Below are 21,690 nucleotides of genomic sequence, written 5' to 3'. Positions count from 1 at the left end.
GCTCTTCTCACCCCTATCACTCAAATAATTTCCAGAGTTTTAGGAGCTCTGTGCCAGGAAACAGGAACAAAGACTAGATATTTATGTCAAACACATCCATTATCTCATAAAGTTGAATATTTGCTTACCCTATAACCCAGAATCCCATGCCTAGGTGTATATACCCAAGAGAAATTTTGGCATACGTGTACCAGACGACAGGTGTAGTAATGGTAATAGTAGCACTGTTTGTAAAAGAAAAATTCAGAGTCAACTCAGATGTCCACCAACATAAAAATGGACAAATTGTGCTATTTTCACAGAATGGAATACTACGTAACAGCAAAAAATGAATGTTCCATAGCTACAATATAGCAACATAGGAGAATATCAGGAATATAACATTAAGTGAGAAAATCAAGTCCCAGAAGACACCAAATAGTATGATATCCTTTATACAATGTTTAAAAATAAGTAAAATAAAGGAGTATATTGTTAGACATTCACACATACATATGATACAAAAAAAAAAAGCACAGAAATGGAAATACGAAGGTCAGGTCGGGGTACTTGTTACCTCTGAGGGGCTGACTAGGGAGATGATGAGGAAGAGCACATGGTTACATAAAAGTTATTAGTAATTTTTTAAAATTTCTCTGATAGGCACTTAGTGTTTCTTTAAAATAGTATATATTCCTCCCCAAAACTCATGTGGAAATCTGATCCCCAGTGTGGCAGTGTTTACAGCTGTTTGAGTCATGGGGGCAAATCCCTCCCTCGTGAATGGATTCATGCTCTCCCTGGGTGAGTTCTAACTTTATTAGTTCCCAGGAGAGCTGTTTATAGGACCCTGGCATCTTCTCTCCCTCTCTCTCTCTCCTCCCTGCTCTGTCTCTCTTTGTCTCTGTCCCTCTCTCTCTCCTGCCATGTGATCTGCTTGTACCCACCAGCTGCCTGCTGCTTTCCACCATTAGTAGAAGCAACCTGAGGCCTGCACCAGATACAGCTGACCCAGAATCGTGAGCCAAATAAACCTCTTTATAAATTACCCAGTCTCAGGTACTCTGTTATACCAACACAAAAATGGACTAGTACATACACTGTATTATATATATGCAATATATACTGTGTGTATATATTGTGTATATGTATGTACTGTGTGTGTGTGTATATATATATAAGGAATATACATATAAGTTTATGAAAAAATTCATATTTATCTTTTAATTCATATGAGGACTTCAAAAAGTTCATGGAAAAATAGAATTAAAATATGAACCTTTCATGAATGTTTTAAAGTACATTTCTCTAGATTATCTTCGAATCCCTTTATGTTTTCTGCCTTTACCTTCTCTTAGAGGTAATAGTGATGTTGGAGGTAGAGTCCCAGAGGCCCAACCGCTGGCCTCAGCCCACCCAGTCCTCTTACCAGGTTCTTGACTCCACCACAGGAAAGAATTCAAGGGCAGAGTCACAGTAGAAAGTGAGAACAAGTTTAATAAAATGATAAGAAATACAGGTTCCATGGAGAGAGTGCAGCATCCTTCAGAGACTGAGCAGGGCCCACACAAGTTTAACACAAAAGTAAGTTCGGTACAGGCATCAAGCCTAACACAAAAGCAAGAAAAACATACTTAAAGTTCAGTACAGAGTGAAGGCTGGCTCAAGAGAATGAGCAGGGGCTTACTGTAAGTAAGTTAGAGACAAAGGAAAATATACACACATCAGCCAGCAAAGCGCACATCACCACCAGGAAAGTGAGGAGCAACTCCCCTGCCTTTGGCTAGGATTCAGTTTTTATAGTTTTTCTATCTAGTGAATGTTCAGTTAAGGGGGTGGTTCCCAGTTGTGTGCACCAGAATGTTCTGTGCTCTCTATTGAGCATGCCCAGCCACTAGATTGCATAAACCAGTCTCCTGTTGTCTCATTTTCCCCATGTTGGTGCTAAGAATAGGTCTAACTAACTGGCAACAGTTACTTTCCTCTGGGGGAGATCTCAGAGGAGGTGGCCTGAGACCTCAAGGAGTGTCTGGAAACCTGAGCCCAGGAAAACTGAGCACATCCTGTATCAATAGGAAGCCAAGTTTATTACCTACAATGTGGAGTAGTTTTTTCCTTTATTGGTTCTCAAGTAACCATACCAACTTATTAAAGACTATCCCCAGTATCCTTCTAGTATTGCTCAATTTGGTGAAACTTTGTTTGTTTACTTTAAAGTCACAACTGTATTTTATACATTTTCCCCAGCCTTAACAAGACCAGACAAGATAGCTAATCTTTTCAGTCCTGAAGCACCTTCATTTAATTTTACATTTATGTGCAAGGTACTGTGCAAGGTGCTGTAAGGAAAAAAGAAGATAAATTTAACATGACATAACATCTCAGCTCTCAAAGAGTTCATAGTCTACTGGAAAGGCAGACAAGTACACCAATAATATGGAAAAGTACATGTTAGTTGTCTTCCTTCTGAAGTTTTCTAATTCTATTACATCCCTGAGATATGGCAATCCCAGACATATCTCAGACACAAATGTATTATTATTTTAGGTAAGCATAGTATGGATTTCTTCTTCTCAAAACTCTTCTTGATGATGATGAACAATTTATTGGACTTTTAGATAGATAAACAGTTCTCAAACATGTTGGTCTTAGAACCCCTCTACACTTTAAAACTTATTGAGGACCTCAAAGACCTTATGTTTATATGTGTTTTATCTGTTGATAGTTTCTATATTAGATATTAAAACTGAGAAACATTTAAAATACTTATTAACTCACTTGAAATAACAATTATAAACCTATTACACATTAGCATGAATAAATTATTTTTATGGGAATAACTTTCTTTCAAAATGAAAGAACTAAGAAGAGTGGCATTGTTTTATAGCTTTGCAAATATTTTTAATGTCTAATTTAATAGAAGACAACTGGACTCTCATATCAACTTCTGTATGCAATCTACTGCAATATGTTGTTTCAGTGGGAGTTTATAAAGAAAATCTGGCCTCACGCAGATATGTAGCTGGAAAAGGGAGGAACAATTTAAGAGCCTTTTCAGATAATTGTAAGTATTCTTCTTTGAGGCTATATCAATACTCGACAAGAGGTAGTTTCTTAAAGACTTGTTGCAATATAGAATCTGAAACCATACCCATAAGCATTTCTTACTCTCTTATATTAAAATCCATTGGCACTTTTTGTACTTTGAATGGATCTTTTACCATGTATTGGTCATTTTGAAAATATTGATTCAGAAAGTTATGCAAATCTATCAAATGTTGATACCATTACATTATATACAATATTTAAAAATCACATTTGTTAATGTCACCACCAATATCATTAGAAAAATCTTTACTTACTGGGAAGCTGTCAAGCTCATGATGATGGATACAAGTTTTCCAAAAGTCTAATTTTCAATGGAAAGCTTGAATTTGATCATTGGCAATAATTACTATCAGTGTGTTTCTTGAAGTACCAGACTCACTCTGTTTACTTCTGAAAAAATGTCTGGGAGGACACTATCTGAAGAGCTGACAGGGTCTGATAATTGATCTCCTTCCAGCCAGAGTTTCAAGGGAATGAGGTGCCCTGGTTCTAAACAGCCACAGGTGAGGACAGGATAGAGTCCAAGGAGTCATGCTATTGAAATAGAGCTCCCTACACCCTCATAACGTATGCGATCTGCTTCTGTAGAATTGCTTGCTTAACCTAAGTATCTCCATTTGCCCCCCATCTGACCTGCAGACTACCCCTGCTTCTGTGTGAGAAACCATTGACCTTGTAGAAACAAAAACCAATTGCATAGAAACAGGAGCCATACACAGTGAATTATTACTTGGGGACAGGAACCATACGCGATGAAAACTTGTATGCTTGATTGCTCCAGCTCATTCTCAGCCTCTGTGACCTAGCTCCCTAGCTTGCTTTGTGCACCTGGACAAACCCGTGTGCCAATGGGATGTAGTTTTTGCCTTTAAAAACCCCAGAAGACCGAGGCCCAATGCCGCTCTTCCTTGGTTGCTCCTTGGGAGATGGACACTGGCCAGCTGGAGTGAATAAACTGCCACTTTCTGCACGAGTGGCATGTAAGTGCATTTCTTGCAGGAGGGTGCCTCAACATCTCGGAGACTAAGGGAGATTCTTTCTCCCATGGGTGTATCCCTCCCTGCACTTATCTCCTGGAGAAGATAGAGAAGTTGTTCCTCTTCTTCTCCCTGGAGGCAGATGGGGCACTTTACTCTCTCCCCAGGTAAGTGAGATCTCAGTAAGGGACGGTGCAGCAGTGGGTGGACTTAGTGGGAGACTGGACACAGCATTAACTCCCCTAGTCCTTGGGCTCCCGAGACATCACTGGGCCCAGTGGTAATTTGGATTTGGATTTGGGACTTGCAAGTTAATTTGGGTTTGGGACTTGCAAGTCGACAGGAATTGTGTTTCCATGTTACTCGTTCATCTTTGTCATTGTGATTGCTGTGTCTGTGGATATCTTATAGTAATTTTGGACGTGGCCACTTTTCTGTCTTTTCTGTGTTGCCAGTTGTGTATTTTTGTGTGTCATTAACTGTGGTCTTATATAACAAATGGGACAAATTTCTCCAAACAGGTCTATGGGACAACCCCCTTACATACAGGTTTGGATTGATATAATCTCTGACCATCCGTCATGACTAAAAAGGTGCCTTAAAAAATGTCCCAAGGTGAATGGAAATAGAACACCATCTGTGCTTTTAACTGAGCCTTCTCTTCCAGCTTCTCCGAAGAAGAGCGTCTCCCCCACAGCGCCTCTCCCACAGCGCCTCCTATACTCTCTGACGCCTCTGAAGACCCAAGGTGGCTTTAAAAATTGAAAATAAGCTAAGAGTATTTCCTTTAATAATTTCTTCTCCCTTCACTGGAGAAGATTTAAAAATTTGGGGAAGGTTGATAATAAGTTAATCAGCAGCAGTTTATAACAGCAATGATTTAATCTCTGAATATACTGTAACCAAAGAAAAGAATTTGAAAAACTGTTGCAGGACTGCTAGATTAGTCCTGGAATGTCAACCTCATTTTCGATTTATTGGCTTTTGTTACTTTATGTCATGCTGACCTTATGGTTAAACACAGATTTGTTTGCATTCTTTCCACTCATGGAGAAAATGGGGGAAACATTACTTTTAAGTTGGTTGAAATTATTAACTGACAAAACACCTCAAAAAAAATGTGAATTAGGCAGCTAAGAAAGTATACTTTGTTCTTTACGTTGAAAAACTATACAGCCTTATTAACTCTGGAGTGTAACAGTTGTCAGAATTCTAAAAAATTGCTCTGGCAACTTTGTTAAAAACCAATTGACCAGAACTGTGGGTGTATTTCTGGACTTTCTTTGCCTGTTTCCCATACTTGGAGTGGCACTGCCTCTCCCTGCTGTTCGTCCAATCCTCCCTCTCAGTCCCCCACCTGATCATACTCAGAGTGGCCCTGCATATCAGTCCTCTCCCTGTCATTCCTCCAAACCCCCCTCTTGCTCCAACAGGCTCCTTTGCCTCCCAGAACTCCTCAAGACCAGGCTCCCTTCTTCGGTAAAACTGGAAAAATCAAAATCCTTTCTCAGAAAAACCTCAGGGCCTCATCTCCCTCCTGGAGACTGTTTTTCTTTACCCACCAGCCTACATGGGATGATTGTCAGCAGCTCCTGCAAACTCTCTTCACGTCAGAAGAACGCCAAGTGGATCCGGAGGGAGGCCCTGAAAACTGTTACCGGTCACGATGGCTGACTCTCTGATGACCCCGTTTGCCTCAAACACGTGTTCCCTTCTAACAGACCTGGGTGAGACACAAACATGGACCAAGGTAAGGGGGCCCCCAATCTGTATCACCAGACTCTCCTTAGGGGACTCCGCACAGCAGCCAGGAGGCCACTAACCTATCAAAAGTAAGTGAAACTATTCAGGGACCAAATGAAACCCCTACCGCTTTCCTGGAATGCCTTATGGAGGCTTACAGGACCTACACTCCTGTGGACTCTGAGACCCCAGAAAGCCAGTGGGTGATAAATATTGCCTTTGTTACCCAGTCAGCCCCAGACATTAGGAGAAGGCTTCAAAGACAGGAAGGATTTAAAGGAAAATTGTTATCTGAGCTGGTTGAAATTGCCCAGAGGGTATTTAAAGACAGATAGTCCAGAAGAGAAACAAACCAAAAAGCTAGATCTTAAGGATGCCTTCTTCAGCCTCCCGCTGGCCAAAGTAAGCTAAACTCTCTTTGCCTTTGAATGGACTGACCCTGGGGCAGGATACTCTGGACAATTAACTTGAACTCACCTCCCCCAAGGATTTAAAAATTCTCAACCTTATTTGATGAAGCCCTTCAGCCTGTTTGTTGCTGAGATTTGAGGCATTGCCAAGGAGGTGCTCACCCAAGTCCTGGGACCATGGAAGAGGCCTATCACCTACCTCTCCCAAGAGGTTGAACAGTGTAGCTGCAGAATGGCCAACCTGTCTCCCAGCCACAGCGGCAACTGTTTTACTGGTAAAAGAGGCCAACAAGACATATGCTTAGTGTTATGGCCAACGTTCGACAGGTAAAAGAAATTTGCCCACGAGAACCAGGTGATAGGAAAAGGAAAAGAGTTTATTTCTGACAGCCAGGGCTATGCAGGCCAATCGAAGTGCACAGCCCCGAGTTGAAACCTCTCGCAGCTTTTATTTTTAGGTAGGCAGGAATTTTTCGCGCCTGACACAATCTAGCCAATGCAAGCAAGCCAGCGATACATAAGCTAATTTTGTGGTTAGCCCTGTAGCCCCTCCCCACCCTGGATTCCCCATAGGGACTTTCCAGGCTAAAATGGCAGAGCCGCCTAAAATGGCGTTGGCCATGCTACTCTGTTTATTCCCCTTTATTTTAGCAAGCGACTTGTACAGAAGCAGAATGCGTATGTTAAGGTCGGTAGGGGTTGGGGCATCCCTTAACATTCCCCCCTGTTGTTGTAGCTATAGCAAATCATTGCTATCTTAGGGGTTGAATTTTAAAAAGCATGTTAAAGTCTCTTTAGTCTCATCTTAGTTGGGCGGTCGGTGGTCTGGATGCTCCAGCAGTCGGTGTTGGGGTTTGAGTTTGGTGCCAGTTTGGCGTGAGTCCAATGTATCCAAGCGTCCTTTTCGGCAACCTTTACAGCTGTGGGCGTGCTGAGGATCACCGGGTATGGTCCAGTCCAGTGGTGGACTGGAGGGACCAGAGAGTTAACTTCTTTATGTACACCAAGTCCCCGGGTTGAGGGATGGGTCCAGGTGACTCCTGCTTTGGAAGGGAAGCGTTAGCATTTAGTTTGTTTCTGATTTGTGAACAAATCTGTTGTAGGGTTTGAAGTTCCCCCAAAATAGCGGCAGGCAGCCTTTGGGGGTCAGCTTCCATTGGTACCCTGGGTAATAGGAGTGGGGGGTGACCGAAAAGAATTTCATAAGGTGTATATCCCTGTTTATATGGGGAGTTTCGTACCCTTAATAGTGCAAAGGGAAGGAGGTCTATCCGGTTTCACCAGTTTCTAAATGAAGCTTACTCAAGGTTTCTTTTAAAGTTCTGTTCATGCCCTCAACCTGTCCTGAACTTTGAGGGCGGTAGGCGCAATGTAACTTCCATTTTATTCCCAAACATTTGGCCAATTGTTGTGATATTTGTGCTGTAAAGGAAGGTCCATTATCTGACCCGAGGGTTGTGGGTAGCCCAAACCGGGGTAAAATTTCATTGATTAATTTTTTTACTACCATAGAGGCTGTTTCAGACTTGGTAGGAAATGCCTCGACCCATCCAGAATATGTATCTACTAACACAAGCAGGTATTTGTAGCCATACCTTCCAGGTGTAACTTCAGTGAAATCAACTTCCCAATGTTCTCCTGGAGTATTACCTGTTTGTCAAACTCCAGACCATCGATGAGTGACCTGTTTAGAGTTTACTTGAGTACATGCAAGGCATCAGTTAGTTAATGATTCAACAATTTTTGATACATTATTAAAATTAAATGATTGTCTAATTAATTCTAATAGCTTTGTTTTCCCTAAATGGGTGGCTTGGTGAATTTCATGAGACAAGCCTTGACCCATTTTTTCTGGTAGCCATATGGCTTTGTCCTTTGATTCATACCGCCCAGTGGTTATGTTTTTCTGGTATCCCAATGTTTCAGCCTTTTTCTCATCTTCTGGAGAGTACTCAAGTTTTAGTGGCAAATGAGGTTGTGGTAGCAAAGGTGCTATGATTGACATCCTGGTTGGTTGGAGTGCCACTGTTTTAGCAGTCTTATCAGTGAAGTTATTTCCTTGAGTTTCTACAGTTGTTCCCTTTTTGTGTGCCTTGCAATGAATAACTGCAACCTTGGTTGGAAGCCAAATAGCTTCTAATAGTGCAAGAATTTCAGGAACATTTTTAATTGTCTTTCCTTCTGAAGTGAGTAACCCTCTTTCTTTGTAGAGGGCCCCATGTATATGTACAGTAGCAAAGGCATATCTACTGTCAGTGTAGATATTTACAGTCTTACCTTCGCTAAGCTGAAGGGCCTTTGTGAAAGCGATAAGTTCTGCCCGCTGGGCTGAGGTCTGGGACCCAAGAGCTTCTGCCCATAGTACTCGTTCAGGAGTAGACACCGCGGCACCTGCATACCTGACTCCGTCAACCATGTAGATGCTGCCATCTGTGAAAAGAGTTAGCTCTGCCTCCTTGAGAGGAGTGTCTTGCAACCCTGGTCGGGTGCCCTGGAAGGCAGCTAAGATTTCAAGGCAATCGTGTGCGACTTCGCAGTGCTCAGGTACACTGTCAGGGAGCAAGGTGGCTGGATTTAGGGCAATTGGGTTGGAGAATGTAATATGTTCGGGTCCAAGCAGTTGGGTCTGGTAATGAGTTAACCTTGCATCTGAAATCCATTTTCCTGGTGGGGTTTTTAGTATAGTCTCTACCCCATGAGAGGTAACAATATTTAGGGGCTGGCCCAAGGTTAACTTATTAGTTTCTTTTACTAGGAGTGGAGTTGCAGCTGTAGCTTGTAAGCATGTGGGCCAGCTGGTGGCCACTGGGTCCAGCTTGCGTGACAAGTAAGCCACCGGTTGTTTCCATGGCCCTAGATCTTGGGTTAGCACCCCCTTTGCGATGCCCTTGTTTTTGGCCACAAATAAGGTAAAAGGCTTTTCTAGATTGGGCAGTGCCAGGGCTGGGGCCTGCGTAAGAGCAGCCTTTATGTTGTTGAATGCCAATTGGAGTCTCTCAGTCCAAGTAATTTGATCCACTGGTCCCTTAGTAGCCTCATAGAGGGGCTGTGCCATTTCAGCAAGGTTGAGAATCCATAAGCGACAGTATCCTGCGGCTCCTAGGAATTCTCGAATTTGCCTTTTAGTCTTTGGCTCTGGTATATTTAGGATGGCTGTTAATGCAATCAGGGGACAATTTCCTTTCCCCTGCACTTAAGATATATATCCCAAATATGTTGCCATCAGGGAGCAAAGTTGGGCCTTTTTAGTGGATACCGGTATCCTAGGTATTGTAAGGTCTTTAATAAATCTCCTGTGGCTTGTTTACAAATCTCCAGGGTGGGTGCAGCCAATAGCAAATCATCAACATATTGTAACAGTGTTATATTTGATCCCCATTTTACCTTGAAATCTTGTAGGTCTCGGCTCAGCGCTTCATCAAACAGTGTAGGTGAGTTTTTAAATCCTTGGGGCAGTCTAGTCCATGTTAGTTGACCAGAGTAGTTTCCATCTGGGGCTTCCCATTCGAAGGCAAACAGAGGCTGGCTGATTTTGGCTAGGGGCAGACTGAAGAAGGCATCCTTTAAATCCAACACTGTATAAACCTGATGGAGGGGATTAACCAGGCTCAACAACATATAGAGATTTGGTACAGTTGCATGGATAGTTTCCACCCTCTTATTGACTTCCTGGAGGTCCTGGACAGGCCTGTAGTCATTTGTCCCTGGCTTTTGGGCCGGTAACAGGGGAGTATTACAGCTAGACTTGCAAGGCACTAGTATCCCTTCTTGTTTTAATTTATTGATGTGAGGTTCTATCCCTTGTCGTGCCTTTAACGGGAGAGAGTATTGTTTCACTCTGATGGGGGTGGCAGTTGCCATGAGCTGGACCACTATTGGAGGTTGGTGCCTTGCTAGCCCAGGGGTATTAGACTCAGCCCAGACCTGGGGCACAAGTTTCATGTAATAAGCTAGCAATTCTTGGTGGTTGGAGGTTTTATCCTCCTGCAATTGTTCTAGCAAGAGCCTATATTCTTTGGACAAAGACAGTGTTACCAAAAGGGTGGAAGATTTCTCCAAGCTTAGTGGAGTAAATCTCTGCCCAATAAAGGCACTGGGCAGTCAGGCATTAAAATGAATGAATGAGTGACTGTGTTCTTGCTTAAGTCGGTGAGTTGCCCTTCTGTCCATGAACAAAATTTAGTTTTCCCTGTGGCCTCTTGAATGGCAATGGGGGGCTTATTACTAGGCAATTCTGGTTTTCCTTATAGTAGGCACATTGGTCTTTATCCAACGGTGGGCATTTTTTCACCCCCGTGTTGACTGCTCCTTTAGCTGCCTGAGGTTTCTTGGGTTGGCCTTGTGTGGCCAGCAGAACCTTAGTCTTTTAAGCTGCTTATCTTCAGGTGGGTCACGATTTGCGAAAACCTTTTGGGCTATTTCTACCAACTCTGAAAGAACCTTGCCCTCAAATCCCTCTAATCTCTGCAACTTCCATTTTATATCAGGTGCAGACTGAGTTACAAAAGCCAAATTAACTGCCCTTCGATTTACAGGTGCTTCCGGGTCTATGGGTGTATAGATCCGGTATGCCCCAGGAGGTGCTCTAAGAATGCACTTGGAGATTGGGCAGGCTGTTGGGTTACTTCACTAACCTTAGATAGGTTTGTGGGTTTTGGGGCTGCAGCTCAAACCCCTCATAACAGGACCTGGTGAAACCAATCGAGAGCCTCCTTACCTCTATTACTATTTGGGTCCCAATTGGGGCGGCGGGTGGGAAAACAGCAGCCAATCACTCAGGGTCATCCGTGGGGAAACCATTGGGGCCCAGGACAGCCCGTTGGGCCTCTCGGTGGATTCATTCACGTTCTTCAGAAGTGAACAGAGTCTGTAACAATTGTTGGCGATCATCCCAGGTGGGCTGGTGAGTATAAAAGACAGACTCAAGCAGAGAAATGAGACCGTGTGGATAGGTGGAAAAGGGAGGGTTCTGGATTTTCCTAGTTGTAAAGATCACTGGCGGAAAAGGGAACATACACCGTAAAAGGCCAGTTACCCCTGCGGCCTCATGCAAGGGGAAGAGTCCAGGAGGGGAACCAGTTGAGGAAGGTGAAGAAGAGGAAGCAGAGGAAGGAGGGGACACTGGTGGGGTGGGACTCTGGAGACAATAAGAGGCCCCAGAGCAGGTGTGGGGGAGAGATAAGTGGGTCAGACACTTGGGTGGGGTCCTCTGCGTAAGCCGGAGGGCTGCAGATCAGGTCCGGCTCCTCAGGAGTGGTTGATAAAACTTGATTAGGGGCAGAATCAGGGTGCGGCTTTGTCAGGAGAATGGCGGCGGTTTCTTGGTGGCGAGCATTTTTCTTTAAACCTGGAAAACATCTTTTTAACCAAGGAGGAGGGTAAGACAGAATTTCAATCCAAATGAGAATATAAGGTATCTGATCAGGGTGTACGGGTTTTCTGAAGATGACCCGTCCGACAGCCTGAGCTAAGGGGAGGCTAAGAGAGCCCTCTGATGGCCAGCAACATTGAAGGCCGGCCAATCAGTTTCACAAAGGACTTGCAAGACTTCAGGGTCCACGGAGGCCCCAAAGTCTGCAGCCTTCTCTCGGAAGGTGTTAAAGTTCATAAGAAAACATTGGAGGACAGTTGGTCTGGAGGATCCTTGTGCCACGATGTCCTGTGGAGCTGAAATGGCCAAGCTACACTTATAGCAGACAACACAAAATGAAACTAGACAAACAAAAGGACTTAAACACAGACCGAAACTAACAAACGATACACATATAATAAAGGATTTTAAAATCAAAACGAAAGTCCCAACGACCTAAAAAAAAGGTCCCAATGGATCAGAACAATGTCTCGTTTGATCCAGGGAAAGAGACGTCTATGGCTGCATCCAGCCTAGCCTTTTTCCCAACCGAGGAGTCGACTCACCAAATTCAATGGCGACTGCCATGGGTTTGTCTCTCTGGGGCTGAAGAACGCCTTTTCAGGAATTCCCCCCTAGAGATCCAAAAAGTCCCAGGGCCAAAAGGACGGTTCTTGAGAGGCTTAAGGGATCCCAGACGAGCCCCCAAAAGTTATGGCCAATGTCCAACAGGTAAAAGAAATTTGCCCATGAGAACCGGGTGATAGGAAAAGGAAAAGAGTTTATTTCTGGCAGCCAGGGCTATGCAGGCCAATCGAAGTGTGCAGCCCCAAGTTGAAACCTCTCGCAGCTTTTATTTTTAGGTAGGCGGGAATTTTTCACGCCTGACACAATCTAGCCAATGCAAGCAAGCCAGCGATACATAAGCTAATTTTGTGGTTAGCCCTGTAGCCCCTCCCCACCCTGGATTCCCCATAGGGACTTTCCAGGCTAAAATGGCAGAGCCGCCTAAAATGGCATTGGCCATGCTACTCTGTTTATTCCCCTTTATTTTAGCAAGCAATTTGTACAGAAGCAGAATGCATATGTTAAGGTCAGTAGGGGTTGGGGCGTCCCTTAACATAGTGGCCCCTCACTCTGTACAGACTCTCTTACAAAGTGCACCTGAACATTGGCTCACCAACTCCTGCTTCACCCAGTATCAGGCTTTACTTCTAGATCAGCCCCTAAAAACCATGGCTCTAAATCTGGCTACCCTCCTCCCAGATGACAACCCAATCAAGCCTGTCCATAACTGCCTCAAAACAATTGAAACTCTCCAAGGCCTCCGGCCAGACCTGACTGGCATGCCCTTGACAGAACCTTATGAAATGCTGTTCACTGATGGAAGCAGTTTCATCTCCAAATGGATGGAATCAGGTATGCGAGGACAGCCATGGTAACTTTAGATCAGGTCATTTGGGCAAAGAACAACTTAAGCCAAAGAACATCTGCTCAAAAGGCTGAACTCATAGCCCTAACACAGGCTTTAAAGCATGAAAAAGATAAAACCGTTAACATATATACTGACAACAGATATGCTTTTGCCACTGCCCATGTTCATGTGGCCTTATACAAACAGAGAGGACTATTAACATCAGAAAACAAATAAATAAATAGTAAAACAAAAATACTAGCCCTCCTTAAGGACATATGGTATCCAAAAAGAGTGGCCATCATACATTGTCCGGGGCACCAGAAAGATAACTCGTTTGAAACCCAAGGCAATGCTGCTACAGATTTGACTGCCAAAGAGGCCACATTAAAACCAGTGGGGCCATTTGACTCTTTAATAGTTGTTCCAGAACCTCAATTGCTGCTGACTCCCCATTATACTAAAAAAAGAAGTAAAACATGCTAAGATCTTAAAAGCCTCCAACAATGCCATGAATTAGAAAATTCTGCCAGACCACAGGATTTATTTGCCACAGGCTCTAGGCAGATTGCTGATTAAACAGATACATAAAGGAACACACCTTGGATCCACAAAATTAACTGAACTTTTAAAAATATTATTACATCCAAGATCTTGACAAAATAACAAAAGGCATTGTTACCAGATATGATATTTGTTCACAAGTAGATCCAGGGCCAAAATCAAGGCTGCCCATTGGAACCAGAATGCAAGGAACCAACCCTGGAGAACACTGGGAAATTGACTTCACCGAGGTAAAGCATGGACAATATGGGTATCGCTACCTTTTGGTGTTCACATACACTTTTTCTGGGTAGGTAGAAGCCTATCCTACCAAAACTGAAACCACTCAGATAACACTAAAAAAATTGTTACGAGAAATTGTCCCCAGAGTTGGCCTACCTGTAACCTTGGGGTCTGACAATGGCCCAGCTTTCACAGCCCAAATTTCACAATTATTAGCTAAAACATTAAAAATAAATTTAAATCTACATTATATTTATAGGCCACAAAGTTCAGGACAGGTAGAATGAATAAATTGGACTTTAAAAGAAACACTTACCAAATTAAAACTAGAGACTGGGTGAACCTCCTTCCCTTTGCCCTCCTAAGGACTGTATGCACCCTCTACATACAAGGAATTATACACACTCTGTTGCCCCACCTCAGAGATGATAAACTTGCTGAAATCACTAACCATAACCTTCTTCAGTCTATGCCAGATTCACCCCTTGGTCAGAGAGGCCTACCCATTGACAAAAGCAATTGGTCAATTCTGCAAAAAGACCTCCTGAAATTTGAGAGGGGTTACATTGAATCTATCAATCAATTTGGGAAGAATTGACATCTTAAAAATACTGTCTTCTAGTCCATGAACATAAAATGTCTCTGCATTTATTTAGATTGTCTTTAATTTCTATTAGCAGTATTTTGTAGTTTTTAACAGACAAGTCTTGCATGCTTTTGTTAAATTTGCTCCTAAATATTTTATTCTCTTCAATGCTATTTTGAATGAAATTGTTAAGTTCGTTTTCAGACTGCTCACTGCCAGTATATAGAAGTACAATTGCTTTTTTCATACTAATCTCAGGTCCTCAAACTTGCCAAACGTGTTTAGTTCTAGTAGCTTTTTGTATGGATTCCTCAGTATTTTCTACACACAGGACCATACCATCTATGGATAAAGACAGTTTTACTTGTTCCTTTCCTATCTGGACCTCCTCTGTCATAAGCAAACTGGCTAGCATACAATGCTGGCCCCGTACAATGCTACATAAAAATGGCAAGAATGGGCATGCTTGCCTTATTCCTCAGCTTATGTGAAAAGCACCCAGTTTTTCACCATTAAGTATGATGTTAGCTGTGGGCTTTTTGTAGATGCATGTTATTAGATTGAGAAAGGTGCTGTCTATTCCTAGTCTATTTAGAGTTTTTCCAATTAAATAACAATTTTAAAATGTAAAGTGCTTTGATAAAAAGATTCACACCAAGTCGTCAGTCTGACAATGTTGTAAAAAGTTAATTTTTTCCTCTTTGCAATAGTCATTGTGTCCTACACAGAGGCTGGACTTATCTGAATGCACAGCAGCTGTTGCACCTATATATAATCCACACAATCAGACTAACAAGGTGGCTTATATATGGCTCTAGGGAAACCTGTTGTTTCTATACCAACCATTTGGGTGTTATTAGAGACAGCCTTGCATTAGTCAGAAAACACATTAAAGAAAAAAAGAGTCATATAGTAATAATAAAAATTGGTTTGAAAATCTCTTTTTCCTGGTCACCTTGGTTAACAAGTACAATCAGTCAAACTCTTTGTCTTACATACTAAGTACAACAAATTAAGTACTGATGAATCAATGATTTGATTCCTTCCTAAAGAGGAGTTGGGAATGAAATAGAGCTCCCTACACCCTCATAACGTACACTATCTGCTTCTATAGAATTGCTTGCTTAACCTAAGTAACTCCATTTTGCCCCCTGTCTGACCTGCAGACTAGCCCCCTTCTGCATGAGAAACAGCTGACCTTCTCATAGAAACAGAAAACAATTGCATAGAAACAGGAACCATACACAATGAAAATTTGTATTCTTGGTTGCTCGAATGGCTCATTCTCAGCCTCTGTGACCTATCTCCCTAGCTTGCTTTGTGCACCTGGAAAAACCTGTATGCCAACGGGATGTAGTTTTTGCCTTTAAAAACCCTACAAGACCAAAGCCCGACGCTGTTCTTCCTTTGTTGCTCCTTGGGAGACAGACGCTGGCCAGCTGGAGTGAATGAACTGCCCTTTTCTGCACGAGTGGCATGTAAGTGCATTTCTGTTGGGAGGGTGCCTCACAACACTATCAGGTTGGAAAACTCATTAAGTATTTACATGTGAATTCAGGTTCCCCATTGCTCAGGTATAGTCACATGACTCAGAGAGCACAAGAAGGAGAGCTGGGAGGTTGGATCTGAAAAGATTCTGAGGGGTTGATGCAGTGACTTCTCTGCTGCAGGTCAGGAGTCCCAGACCTGGGGTGTGGTGGGGAAGGGATTGCAGGGACAGGTGGAAGGATGGAAGAAAGGAATGAGGGAGTGGAGGTGCCACAGGATGAGATCATTTGGGTGGATAGAAAAATAAGAGTTTTCTAATTTTTGAGAGTTTAGGTTTCAGGAAGGGAGGGAGAGGAAATATATTACATTTCTACACTTGACTGGGGAACTACACCACAGAGACACGGGAGGGTGGTTGGTGAGTCATGTCATTCTGTCTACTCATCTGTGGGAGGATGTGAGGTCTGCATGCAGGGAACCCAACACTGATCTCACTAGGCCTCATGTCAATGTCTGTCATCAGGGACTGAGCAGAAATAAGAGTCCAGCTGGACCTTGAGGACATGAGGATGTGTCCTCCTCAGTTGAAGCTTGCAGGGCTGGCTGGAAGGTGGGAAGAGGGTGGGATGGGAGTGTGATGTTGATGGGAGCCTGAAGGTAGCAGGGTCACCTGCTGGAGCCTGGGGTTCTATGTGGCTCTCTGGTGCTGTGGAGGGCCTTCTCTACAGGAGTCAGGGCTGGACTGAGCTGTGAGGCAGCTTTGGAGGTAGTAGATGGGGCTTGGGATACCTGAGGATTGACACATATTCATCCTGTCTCCCACTTTCTCCAGTCCACTGTCTTCAGAAGCTAGGAATGGGTGGGAGAAGCAGCAATATCTTCTAGTACTCATGGTCAGCACTGGCCACCTTTTTTCTCTCTGTCTCCCATCCCATGCCAGCACTTCTCCGTCCTTCCACAGCTGCTGCAGGCAGATCCATCATGTGGGCACTGGCAGCCCTTCTGCTCCTGGGTGAGTCCTCAATGAGCAGCAGCAGAAGGACTTTGGGTGGTGGAGACTAGGGCAGGTGGGGTGGGGCGGGGGGGTGGATATTCAATCCTCAGATTCCTCGTGTTCATTATCTACTTTTGGAGAGGTGAAGAGGAGGGGGCTTTTTCAGAGCTGAGAAAACTGGGGGCAAAAGAAGAAAAACAGGCTTTGAGGCCATTCCATGTTTCCTATGGGTCGAGTCCCTTTCTTTCCTGTCATCTCCAACATTCTCCTCCTCCTTTTTGCTTTGCAGCTGCAAGCAACAGGAAAGCTGGTGAGTCTTACACATCCCTCTCCCCAGTTTCCTACAACTTTCACTCCAACCCCACCTAAGTGAGCTGCTCAGGCAGACTCGCCACTTCTTGGCTGTCCTGGGATAATCTCTTCCCACTCCTCCTCAATCCCTGTGACTAAATTTCCTGTAGGCACTAGGGTGCTGACTGATGGACTGACAGTTTGTAGCCCACTGAAGGTGGTCTCTCCTCCTGCACATATGGGGTTAGTGCATGGGCTGGATTCTGGAAGCTGGGGTTTTCTAAGATTTCCCAACCTCATACTGCATCTTTGGACACCTCACCTTAATTCTCTCTTCCACAATGTCCCATCCCACACACCCCCAGCTACTCTGGAGAAGCCCATATTGTCGCTACACCCACCTTGGACCACAATCTTCAAGGGGGAGCGGGTAACCTTGCGGTGTGACGGATACCACCCTCTGCTCCTGGAGCTCCGGCCCATCAGCACTCTTTGGTATTTGGGCCACCTACTCCTGCCTTCCCACAAGAAGAGCATTGAAGTGCAGACACCAGGGGTATATCGATGCCAGACCCGGGGAGCACCTGTCAGTGACCCCATCCACCTCTCTGTATCCAATGGTGAGTGGTCTGAGCATGGGGGAAGGGGCAGCATGTGTCTCCTCTGATACTGGCCCTCCTGTGGGAGAGGACACTGGGCAGGATACAAGAGCCACACTGGGGCCTATCCTGAGTCTCTGGAGTAGGCAAGGTCCTGCGTGGCACTATGTGAGAGATGCAGTAAGGCTCACTTGGCCCCAAAGTTTCCTTTTACTCTCCTGCCACGGTGTGAGACAAATAAACATTTCTGTTTAGTTCTGAGACCAGCTCAGGAGAGCAGAGGCTCTGAGGACCTGGGATACTAGACAGAGAACTTTGGGGGGTGGGCAGAAAAGGGCAGAGCAAAGCAGGAAAAGTGAGTGCTGCTGGGCAGGCTGAGCACAGCTGGAGGGACTACTCTTGATTGAACAGTGTGAGGCTTCTCTGTGCTTCCACGTTCACATCTTTGGCTGTTGTGAGGACTAAAAATGAGTTATGACATGTTGTTAAAGGAAAAAAGCAGCAATTGAACAGAATACTGAATCAAAATTTTATTACAAACGTGTACACCTGTGTACATAGGAGTCAACTGAGAAACTGACTCTCAGGAGATACTTGGGAAGAGAAAAGTAATAACTGGTTCATTTAGGCACAGGATTGGCTACTTCGGCAGGAATATTATGTAATCTTAGGCTGGTAGGCCACAATCTGTATTCAGAATTCAAAGCACTTCACTCAATGTTCAGATGAGCACTTTACACACACTTCATACTCATACTCTGGTTTTCTGTTTGGAGATTGTTAATAAGAGCAATAATATACTGACTACGATAGACAGCGGTTACTGCTTACAGGTGAGAATAGCATGGACTGCGGCTATTACTTGCAGAATTCTTTCTCAGTGGTACCTAAAATGGCATCTAGTATGTGCTGGGGCTGCGTAAGTGGTAGCTATGATGATGATTAGGATTGAGTAAATACAGGGTGCTGTGGGCGATACTTAAGTCTGTCCTGGGGTGTCAGGGAAGTTTTTTGGAGGAGATAAGGTCTAAGGATAGACATGCAGTACAAGGAAATAGCAAAGGCCTCGGGCTCGGAGCAGAGCCAATTCTCTCAGCAATTCAGTGTGGTTGGAACTTAGCCTGCGTTAGGAGTGGAAAGTGTGTAGGGCAAAGAAGAAATGGGACAGGGGAGGATACTGATATGGTGCTGGAGAGGTAAGCAGGGGCCAGGTCAAGAAGGCCCCGATGCCATCCTAAGGAGTTTAAACTTGATTCTGAAGGACGATACTCTTTGAGGCTGGAACCAAGACCCCCTAGTACCTGATGAAAGACTGGCCTTCCTCTTCCCTCCCCACTCACCTCTTCATGCATCCTGCACTATGAGGCCCCTGGGTAGCAAACATCAGGGAAGCCCTGCCCAGTCAGGAAAGGGGGAGGGAGTGGGGGGGGCGAAGCAGGGAGGCTGAGAATGGGAGACCTCCAGGGCTGGACTTTCTGTGGAGTCAAGCGTGTCTGTGGTGTGTCGCAGACTGGCTGATCCTGCAAGTACCGTATGCTGCAGTGTTCGAGGGCGAGCCGCTGGTCATGCGCTGCCGCGGCTGGTACGACAAGGTCGTCTACAAGCTTCACTACTACCACGACGGCCAGGCGGTGCGATACTTCCACTCCAGCGCCAACTACACGGTGTTGCAGGCGCGCGCCAGCGACAGCGGCCGCTACCAGTGCTCGGGCACCATGCGCATCCCGGTGGAGAGCGCGCCCATGTTCTCAGCCAAAGTGGCCGTCACCGTGCAAGGTGGGGAAGGCCTGGAGCCCGGGAGGGAAGCAAACACACACTAGGAAATTCTAGGACAGGAACCGGCGGGGAAAGGAGGGGCGGACGTTCAAGTAGCTGCCCCTCGGCGGACTTCTCTGCTAGACCCCGGACGCTTTCTGCTGTCCTCGGTAGTGAAGGAGCGCTTGACCTGCAACCTCAGTGAGGGCGGGTGTCCCTCCCCTTCACACTCCCTGGCCTCTTACTCCGGCTGGGGACCGCATAAAAGGGAATGTTCTGGGCACAGCCCCAGCCAGAGAGGCGGCGGCAGTGATGGGGGCGCCGTGGGACTGGGACGAAAGAACGGCTCCGAGCGTCCCGCTCCGTCGCAGTCGCCCCCCTTCTGGGCTGGAGAACCCGAGCTGGACGTCCGTCGGGATGTGACATGAAGCGTCTTGCCTGGTCCCGCCTGGCTTCAAGCTGTCTCCGTTCCTCGTGGACCCGGCCCCCTTGCCCCACCCTTCAGAGGGCTTTCCTCCCTCCCTTCCTCCACGTGTACACACAGCCTCCTCCCCGCTCTCTCGGTCTTCGGGTGGGCGAGGAGCGCTTGCGGGACGAGAAGGAGCGGTCGCGGGGCCGTAGACAGGCCGGCCCTGGCTGCTCCCTCACCCACGCCTCGCGCAGTCCCAATACGCGTCCTCGGCCTCCGGGCCGCCCTCTCCGCAGAGCTGTTCCAGGCGCCGGTGCTGAGAGTGATGGGCCCAGGGGAGACCCGCGGCGCCGGCCACCGCGGGGTGGTCCTGCGCTGCGAGACGCGCCTGCACCAGCAGAAGAGCGACACGCCGCTGCAATTCGCTTTCTACAAGTACAGTCGCCCGGTGCGCCGCTTCGACTGGGGCGCCGAGTACACGGTCCCAGAGCGCGAGGTCGAGGAGCTCGAACCGTACTGGTGCGAGGCGGCCACCGCCACCCGCAGCGTGCGGAAACGCAGCCCGTGGCTGCAGCTCCCGGGGCGGGGTGAGTGACCGGACGCCCTCCTGGGACGCCCACGGCCGCCAGCAGCCCGGCTTTCGCCTCTCGGCTCCCACGAGTCTCCCCCGCCCCGCCTTTCCCATCCAGCCACCCCTCCAGCCGGTCCCCTCCTCCGCACCCCTATTCCGGTCCCCTCACTCTCCTCTGCCGCTCCCCCGTGCCTCCGCCCACCCCCTCTCCAGGGGGGACAATTTCAGCCGCGCATCACTCGGTGTGTGGCGTTCACAGGCTCTCCCCTGGATCTGGCGTCCACCACCGCCCCGGCCCCACAGGCCGCAGCCTCGGCGCCCGGGAATAAGCCGCTTTCCTTCAGAAAACCCCCGGTATCCAGATCGGTCCCATCGGTCACCTCCGTCCCCAACGCCACCTCAGCAGGGCTGCAGGCAACGCCCGCACTGCTGGGCCACCCGTCTGCGCTGCGCCGACACCCTTGGAACAATCGGTTGGAGCCCTGAAGCCCGACCTGGACCTTCTGCTCCGAGAAATGCAGCTGCTCAAAGGCCTTCTGAGCCGGGTGGTCCTGGAATTAAAGGACCCACAGGCCCTCCCGGAATACAGGGGAACCCCCGAGACCCCCACTTCGCACTTGGCTGTGAGCTCGGGAAACCCAGAGACCAGTGCTGTGGGGAGCTGAGCACTCGGCTCTCCAGGCTCATCCCTCCCTGGTCTCCTGCCTCCGCTCACCTTTCAAAGCCATGTGTTTGCACCCTTTGTTTGCTGTGGTTTTTAAAGTGCCCTTAAAGTGCGGTGGTTGATGATTTCGACCTCGCAAGCAGTTTGTGAGATTAAAAGAGGGACAATGCAGGGGAAAGATGCAAGGCAGGATCCCTGAGGAAAGCTGTGGACTGTGGTCAGGTGGTGTTGGGGGTTGGGGTGGGAGATTCGAGGTGGCGCTTGGGGTGGCGGCGGCGGCGGCGGGCGATCCAGATTAGGAGAAATCCTGTGGACGAGCGCGATAGAGTGAACACAGACTGTGCATATGCGGTGATGTTCCTAAGTATTTTGAACTCGCTCGTGTGCTTTAATGACTGTGGGACCCTCTAGGAGGATCCGATGTGTCTTGACACTATCTTCGGGGACGCCACTTCCGTTGGTAGCAGTTGGGCCCAAATGGCCTAATCTTGGGGGAGAGCGAGCGAGTGCGCGAGGAAACGTGGTGAAATGGGACAGGGGTGGGGCGAGCGGGCGCAAGGGTGAGG

The 21,690-nt window shown here is 46.5% G+C and overlaps 1 protein-coding gene across 1 annotated transcript; it reads left to right on the top strand.

Annotated features, from left to right (window-relative positions):
- The first annotated feature begins 16,822 nt into the window (after positions 1-16,822).
- Positions 16,823-21,125, top strand: LOC134384885 (Fc receptor-like B). The gene is given in 6 exon segments (XM_063106678.1): positions 16,823-16,874; positions 17,492-17,746; positions 19,235-19,501; positions 20,186-20,476; positions 20,720-20,872; positions 20,875-21,125. Coding segments are annotated over 6 exon segments (1,269 nt in total).
- The last annotated feature ends 565 nt before the right edge of the window (positions 21,126-21,690 follow it).

The sequence above is a fragment of the Cynocephalus volans genome, chromosome 8 (genome assembly GCF_027409185.1).
Source record: "Cynocephalus volans isolate mCynVol1 chromosome 8, mCynVol1.pri, whole genome shotgun sequence".
NCBI lineage: Eukaryota > Metazoa > Chordata > Mammalia > Dermoptera > Cynocephalidae > Cynocephalus > Cynocephalus volans.
The sequence above is the reverse complement of the archived record's forward strand: the minus strand, read 5'-3'. Positions and strand labels throughout refer to the sequence as shown.